The following is an 8753-nucleotide window of genomic DNA, read 5'->3' on the forward strand; positions in this document are numbered from 1 at the left end:
GAGATTAGAAGATAGGAACAAAGCACTAAGAGTTTCCCTGCTAGTGTGGGACATGGGATGTCTCTACTGGGCTAAGGTGAATTTAGGTGGACACCAATCTTCATTTCGGACTGGAGTATGACACGCAACCATAGTTCCCACAGCACTTTGTTGCAGCCAGATGATTGAAAAGAATCTATTTTTCAGGATGGCCCAAGTCCATGCATATTTAAAGAATTCTTTCAACAGTTATCTGAGGGGAAATTACCTTAACACAGATTCTGGAGACTCCACATTGTTAAAACACACACACACACACACACACACACACACACACATTCATTATCAGTGATGCTCACAATAACTTCTTCGAAGGCATAAAATGTTTATTAGAATCAATGAGAGTACATTTGAGAGATTTCGTTTCTCCACCTTTATTTTCCTGTTTAAAGAACATGCCGAGTTGTATATTAACACTTCAAGGTCTAGACCACTTTTTATCTTGGGGGCGGGGGAAAAAAAGCCGAGAGAGGAGAACATGTTTGTCATTCCAGGAGCATAATCAGTTGAGCCGGCACACAATGACATGGTTAATTCACCAACGGAATTTGTTGCCATAGCTCCAGCAAGGGACAGGGTAGATGAAACAATGGCCTTTTTCACAAGTGCAGCTTTCACCCCAACCTGCTTGTCCCCGCACAACAGGCCACCATAGCACCAGTCCAGAGCATAGCGATTGTCAATGAGCAACAGCCAAGTGGGGACAAGAGGAAGCTTGTGGTAAATAAAGCAAGAGTGCACAGCTACTTGGAGCTCTGCTTGTTCACTAACTAGGACACTGTTAGTTCCTCAGAGCTTATCTTTAAGCACTGGACAAAGAGAGCTGGACTGACCTTCAATCAAGTGGTCTGGATGGAAGAAACAATTTGATCTGGTGACTCAGAGCTCAGAAGAGAGGAGGACCTGAGAGGAGGAGGAGGAAAGACGCTCAGGAGAACGCCTGGTGGGTCCCCAGGGATGCATCATGGAGAAAGAGGCGGTGAAAACCTATACTCCCAAAGTTGGACGTAAGGTAATTTAGATGCTTTCTTAATGATTTAGGTTTTGCTTTTTATCCTCTGTATATGTCAAAGTAGATTCAAGAACATTAATCCTATGTATTTGCCTGTGCTAATTAGAATTGGGCTAAAGATGGAAATACAATCCTCTCTCTCTTAAGATGATATATATTTATAAAGGATGGCTTATACTCCTTTATCCTCACCACGAGTCTGTGAGTTCCTTGGAGAGAGATGGATGAGAGAAACACATTCTCTTTCTGACGGGAAAAAAAAAGTCCAATCAATAGGAGGAACTATAGGTGGTTCATGACAAAGAATGATGCTGTTGGGAACCTGAGGACGTTGGGGAAATAGTTATAGACAGCCTCTCCTGAGAGTGGCTTCTTAGCCATCAGAAAACCAGCCCTGCTCTTCTCTGTCCTTTATAACCTCCCCAGGGCCTCTAGAGTGGTTGCTGCTAGCTGGTTTAAGCACCATTTGACGTGTAAAGTAGTCTAGGTCCACATCCACTAGGTACTTTCACTACATGACTACTAGAAATGTGTTTCCATGTTATCTCAGATTTGAAAAAAAAAAAAGGTATGTTGACGCCTGAGCTTTACTAGTTCGTTTTATTGAGTGAATGGGGTGGGGGGGGGTGGCTGAGAAGGCACCTATTTGGTTATTCAGACCTCAGTTCACAAATAGACTTAAAATAGTGTTCAAAGATTAGATCCAGGTCCTGACTAATAAAACGATGGGAAAATGAGATGATCTTTCTATGTTTCCTTTATGTTGAATTCATCCCTTTTGTTCGTTGACAAATAGACAAAGGCCTCTAACTTCCTGATAGTAATTTTGCATTGGGGTGCTAATTGAAGAGGTGGTAGTTCGAAACCACTAGGAGTCTTACAGGGTCGCTATGAGTTGAAATCCACTCCACCGAAGTGCGTTTTATTATCATAGTAATACATTCCTTGTTTCATCTGATTGTGTTTAACGAAAGGTCTCAAAGGCCTATCTTCTAGCCTATTTTGCTAATCGGTGCCTCGGTTTCTCCTATTTAAATAGTCTGGATTTATTAAGCTTTGTTGGGTAGTCATGATTACTTGCATTAGTCATTGTAATGATAAGAATAAAGTAACTGCATTGACATTTCTCTCACAATTTTCAGTGTTCAAAAGACTTCTCATACACCGGCTGACCTCAACTTTTAAAATTTGGCTTTCTGACTACTTTTGTGCACCATACATCTATAGCCCCAAGCTTAGTTCTAGTTATTGCTAATGGTTCTGCTTAGCATCATGGGAGAAAAACAGGGCTTTCTACTTCTGTAAAGAGTTACAGTCTCACATGAAAACAATAATAATTAATACTTTATTAAGGGGTCTTGAGGGTGGGAGGCGGTGAGGGAGTGAAAAAAGAGGAGCTGGTCCCAAGGGCTCAAGTACAAAGTAAGTGTTCAGAAAACGATGATGGCAATATCATGTACAAATATGCTTGAAACAATTGGTGTATGGAATGTTAGAAGAGCTATAAGAGCCCCCAATAAAATGATTTAAAGAAAAAAAGAGTTGCAATCTCAGAAACCCACAGGGGCAGTTCAACCCTGCCCTAAAGGATCATCCATAGTCGGAGTCAACTTGATAGCAGTGAGTGGAGGGGAAACTTACCAGCCAGCAATCAGGAGCATTTTCACTGTGTATTGTATCTGGCCAGGATAATCTGGAATTCAATAATATATTTGAGTTCTCTGGGAATGACCATTCCCTTTAAATGAGAGTGGATGGCTCATTTCTCATATATTTTACTTTGGTGCTTGGTACTTACTTAGAAATAAGAGAATGCCTGGACATTATCTCCATTCATCCTACCCCAAATCCCGTGTGGTCAATATGATTTAGAGCCTCGTTTTAAGGTAATTGGGGTCGATCTGCAATGTAGATTCTTAGAACCCGATTTTAGTTTTTCTTGACCCCTACACTGTCAAAGAAGGTAGCCACCCGTGGCTCCATCACACATGGCTCCTTAACTTGACATTTTAATGAATTCTAAGGAAATGAAATAGAACATTCAATTTCTCAATTGCACCAGTCACTTTTCACGCACTTCATAGCCTCATGTGGCTAGTAACTGCCGTATTTGGACAGTGCAGCTAAAGACTATATCCACCCTTGCAGAAGAGCTAAAACAGCTCCACACCATTTTTCTCTTTTTGATATGTTGACACACATCCTCAAAATATATTGCAGTTCTGTTACAACTAATAGGGATTTTAAATTATACCATGAAATCTCATTCACGCTCAGCTTCCTCATTTGCATAGCACCAAGTTAATGCTGATCTACAAATTAATAATATAGATAAGAGTCAAAGAGACTGTTAAATGCACTTCAGAGACCCGAGATTTTTAAGCACCATCAAATAACTCCAGAAGCACTCACTTCTGTGCAAGCAATTGATATGATAATTGCGCATCAGTTTTATTTATTCATTAAAACAGGGATCCCCTAAGGTGCCCTGGTAGGAAATGATGCGCTTAGCCCAGTTTTGTTTTGTTTTCCCCCTAACAACCTGTGTGCAATTTCAAAATTCATTTTTACTACTGATTTCCTGTCCTTTTTTCCCTTTGGAGCATAGGTAAATTGCTAGCATAAAATACTTTTACATGGAATTTTTGACTAGCTCAAGATCTCCTTCCAAAGCCTGCACTTCCACTTTCTCTGGTGATTGCCTAGAAAGAGGACTCCTGTGGGCCTCAAGTAAGCTTGACGCATAGTAGGGGTTCAAGAAATAGCTGCTTTTCTACAGAGAACACACGAATCACTTAGAAAACTGCATCCAGTGTCTTCTTTCCCTGTCACCAGCCTTTGCTGCCCATTCTTCATAATTCCCTAAGGGCTTCCTGTTTGGGTGGTAAAGATGATTTGTGGACATTCAGATGGAGGACATTCAGGAAGAAAGTCCTTTCTGACCTCTGGATTTGGAAACCATACCGGCCAGCTCCTTGAGAAGTCAGAGCTGGTTAGCAAGCTTGGCCTCTTTCCCATAACATCAGTCACTAGTTCAGTCTGTTAGTCCTTCAATATTTTGTTGGGCACTTTTGCCAGGTGCTATGCTGGTTCAAGGAACCCTGGTTGCGTAGTGGTTATGAGTTGGGCTGCTCACTGCAGTTCAAAATCACCAGAGGCTCCTCAGGAAGAAGATGAGGCTTTCTACTCCTTTCAAGAGTTACAGTCTGGGAACCTCACAAGGACAGTTCTATCCTGTCCTATAGGGCCACTATGAGTCTCCATTGACTCAATAGCAGTGACTTTTTTTGTGTTCTTGTAGGGTCGCTATGAGTCAGAATCAACTCGATGGTAGTACATTTGGTTTGCTTTTTTGAATGCTGGTTATAGGAGATCGTTTTGAGCTGTTCAGAGAAGAAGGGCACTTGCATTGAAAAATCCTTAACTGACGTGGTTTCAGTCAGACATGGTTTCACTCAGACATGGATTGCCCATACCAAACTTTAATGTAAAAATAAATCTCAATGCTTCAACTTATCAGGAAGTTAAAAAGAATATTTTTTATCACTCCATTGTATTCCAAGGTAAAATTTTAATCTATAAACTATAGAAAAACAGAAACCATGTAAATGACCATTAAATAGTTGGGCTTCATTTGGAGAGAATTAAGCAATATAGACACCCCCCCCCAACATAACTAGTTTAGAAAGCTGTATATATTAAATTTTTACTTTTCATTTCAAAACACAATTAGGTAATTAGGTCTTCCTCCTACCTCTCTGTCTCCCGTCCTCCCTTGGTTTCTCACACATGCATGAAGAAAAGGAAAAATAACTTTTAAATGGGAGGTTATATCAAAGGACAAGAGATATACTGAATCTTTTTCAAGTCTATTTTTCGTAGTTTCATTTATTTAAATCATAAATATAAGTACAGAAAAGTGTAAACAATAATTTTGCTTGAAAGCAAAGACCAGAATGATTAGAATTTTTTTTCCATGATTAGAATTTTTAACAGGACCATTATATTTTCATATTGATAATGTCTTCTACCTTCTTTGAGAGTGGAGACAGGATGCATAAATCCTGGTCTGCTGTAGATGTTTTGTAAATGTGTGTTGACTGAGGGAAATAAATTACAATACCTATCTATTTTATATCCTTCTTGTCCTTACTGCTCTGCGGGGGGAAAGAGGAAGTTGGCTGTTCTATGACTTGGCATGGACTGGATGGCAGTAGGTTGGCTTTGTTTTTTAGTTTATTTAGGGAAGGGACTGAGCTTGTCCATCAAGAGTCATCTCGCGTTCTCTTCGAGTCCCTTCTGTCTTACAGTGACCTTTATAGGACAGGGTAGGACTGCCTTTGTGAGTTTCCAAGTAGAAAGTCTCATCTTTCTCCCAAGGAGCAGCTGGTGGTTTCTAACTGATGACCTTGCAGTTAGCAACCCAACACATAACCACTACACCACCAGGGCTCCCTGGAGAGTAGGTCAGTTTCAACCCAGCCTTAGAAGTATGGGTCAGTGTTGGGTGGGCCGACTTCAACTTTACTTCAAGCTCTAAATGGCCTCACATTATCATTAACAACAGCAACAAAGATGTGTGATCACTGCTGATACAAGGCGCTCTACCTCACCTTGCCAGACTCATAGGTTCGTTGTCTTGTTAGTGGTGTTAGAGAGTAGATGTGCTCAATAGCATTTTCTTGGCTGTCATCTTTACAGAAGCAGTTTGTCAGGCCCTTCTTCCACGGAGCAGCTCGGGGAGTTCAAGTTGCCAACTTGTAGGTTATCAGTCGATCGCAAATTGTTTGTGTCACCCAGGATCCCTAGGGTTGCTCTAGGTTTGTGAAATCTGAAGGCCAGGCCGACCCTGCTTACAGACACCACAGTGAGCAGACTGCCTCTCTACAACCCTTCCTCAGCTTCTCCAAAGAGAAGCTTGTACACGTATCTGTCCCATAAACTATTTCGCATGTGCATATTACCCCTTTCCTTGAGGTGGCAATTGAAAGACTTCTGTAAGTATCACATAAAAAAGTGGAGACTTAATTAGAGAGCTTTGTGGCATTCTCCCCATTATACAAGGTAGGACACAGTTTTTACCAGTTCCCAAACTTACTTGGGCTACTGCCCCTTCTTCAGAAAAAAAATTACTCATTGCCCCCCTGGCAATTAAAACTTTTGTCCGAAAGCCCATAATCTAGCATAAAGTATAGAATTAGAATTTGCATTTACAGCCATCATGGATTGTTCCAGTGCCTCCTGGGGGGGCGGGGCGGGGCGGGCAGTATTGCCCATTCTGGGAAACATAGATGGAATCATACCATATGTGGCCTTTTATGTCTGGCTCCTTTCACTTAGCATATATTTTCACAGTTCATCCATCTTATGGCCCCAAACAGTCCATTTATAGCTTATACCACAGTTTGCTTGTCCATTCATCAGTAGATCATTTGGATTGTTTCCCCTTTTGGGCTCTGATGAATAATGTCACTGTGACATTTGTGCACAAGTTGTTTTGTTTTGCTTTGGGTTGGGGGGAGGTGAGAATATGTTTCCCATTTTCTTGGGTATATATCTAGGAATAAAATTGCTCGATCCCATGATAACTCTATATTTAACTCTCTGAGAAACCATGACACTGTTTACCATAGTGACCTCACCACTTTAACCCCTCCGCCTAAGAAATGCCTACGCGTTCCCCTTTCTCCACATCCTCGCCAGCATTTGTTATTTTTCATTTCTTCCTTTGTTTGTGTTTTAAATTATAGACATCTAAGTGGGCGTGAAGTGGTATCTCATTGTGGTTTTTATTTGTATTTCAACTTAATGACTAATAATAGTCTTAAGCATTTTTTCATGTGCTTCTTGGCTGTTTGTACAACGTATTTGAAGAAATATCTATTGAAATCCTTTGCCTATTTTTGTGCTATTCATCTCCAAGACCCATCTTTGCTCCACAGCATGTTTTCTCAACCTTTGCACTATTGCCAGTGGTTTTGACTTCAAATATCCCGATTTTAAAGGGGGTGGGGACAAATGACACATACTGGTTTCTATTTAACAAGAACATGGTAGGCAGGCATCCTCTACATGGAGAGAGGCTATTTTCACAAGAGAAAACATCTCTGCTTGGGAGGCAATGTCTGAATCCCCTTCATTCCAGGCCTCACCCAGTGGCAAAGCAATTGGGAATAAAGACTGAGGAGCTGTTGGAAGATGATCTATTCTTTTCACTAGTTAATAAAGGGACGCCCAGCCTTCACAGGCTCTTAATTAGGAAGGTAATCAGTGAATGCTTCCTTTGCTATTTGAAACTCAAAGGCCATAAAATCAGAGCACAACTCAGATTTCTTTTCTCATAAAGAAATGAATAACAAATTAGGGTCATAGAGCTAGAGTAATCACATTTTGAATGATTTCTCTTGAGCATGCCATTAATAACCCGTATGTGTTGGTTAAGAAGAAAACGGATAGGCAAAGTTAATTACTCAGGAAAAGATTCATCAAGGAGTTTTGGTCACATGAGCCCAGGGTTTCCCAACCTTGGTGCTTGTTATTGACACGTGGGGTGCGATAATTCGTGGTTGTGGAGGCTGCCCTGTGCAGGGCAGCATGTTTAGCAGCATCTCTAGCCTCTACCCACTAGATACCAGTAGTACCACCTGTCTTCAGTTGTGACGATCAAAAATGTCTCCAGATGTCCCCAACTGAGAACCATTGCCTTCACCATATACTGTCCACATACATAACCGTCCTTCTCACGCTCCACCTGGACCTAGGCCTATAACTTTTTAGATAGACACATTTCATCCCAGGGCCACCTAATGTTTTCCAGGGAATTGTTTAAAAATAAATTGACCGGTCAAAAATTGCTTGTTGAAATAACAAAAAAGACCCTTTGCATTTCTGCGTTGAAAAGTGGCAGATGAAAAGAACACAGGGGGAAAGTCTAATAAAGCTGAACACTTATATTTAATCCCCAGAAACCCCTCTAGAGCATGAGTAACCTTATATGATTGCCGAGGAAAAGATGGCTTAGAGAGCTTAAGCAATTTACTCAGGAACACCCAGTTCACAATTTAGTAGAGGAGCATGAAATCTGAGAGGCGAGTTTGTGCATGTTTCTTCGGTATGTCCCTGGGTGATGCAAATGCTCATCATGATCAGCTGTTAACTGAAAGGCTGGAGGTTTGAGTGGAAGAAAGACCTGGTGATCTACTTGGGGCAAAATATCAGCCATTGAAAACCCTATGGGGTACAGTTCTACTCTGACACACATGGTGTCACCATGAGTTGGAAGTGACTGGACAAAATAGTATATCTCAATTTGTACAGTTCACCCACTCCTCAACTAGCTTCAACAATGATCAACTTAAGACCAATAGTGTTTCATCTCCAGTGGGAAGTCTCAACCTTGGCATTTTTTTTGTTGTGTGTGTCAAGCACCCAGACAAGACAAGACAAGACAAGACCAAGACCAATATTTGATTTGATTAAAAGGGACTGGATGCCCCTCCCCCGAGAAGAATTTATCTCAAAGGATGGCACTGAATCTGCAGCTTCAGGAGAAGGATATATCTGACCAGAGCACACAGGAGAAGATGACAGGGGAGGAGGACAGACTGGAGCACATCCTGGCCCACCAGGCCTTGAGGACGATGACCCCAAATAGAGCAGCCAGTCCACAGAGAGGACCACATGGCCAGCCCCACTATGAGAC

At 41.4% G+C, this 8753-nt stretch overlaps 1 protein-coding gene across 1 annotated transcript in view; it reads left to right on the forward strand.

The window, feature by feature from the left end:
- Nucleotides 1-810: 810 nt before the first annotated feature.
- PCYT1B (phosphate cytidylyltransferase 1B, choline) overlaps nucleotides 811-8753 on the forward strand; it is a 112041-nt gene continuing 104098 nt past the window's right edge. Inside the window, exon 1 of the mRNA XM_045290715.1 lies at nucleotides 811-1051. Coding sequence (XP_045146650.1) covers nucleotides 1004-1051 — 48 coding nt within the window. The 5' untranslated portion in view covers nucleotides 811-1003. The remainder of the gene's footprint in view (nucleotides 1052-8753) is intronic.

The sequence above is a fragment of the Echinops telfairi genome, unplaced genomic scaffold (genome assembly GCF_000313985.2).
Source record: "Echinops telfairi isolate 266 unplaced genomic scaffold, ASM31398v2 ScPeMD7_53;HRSCAF=182, whole genome shotgun sequence".
In the NCBI taxonomy this organism is placed as follows: Eukaryota; Metazoa; Chordata; class Mammalia; order Afrosoricida; family Tenrecidae; genus Echinops; species Echinops telfairi.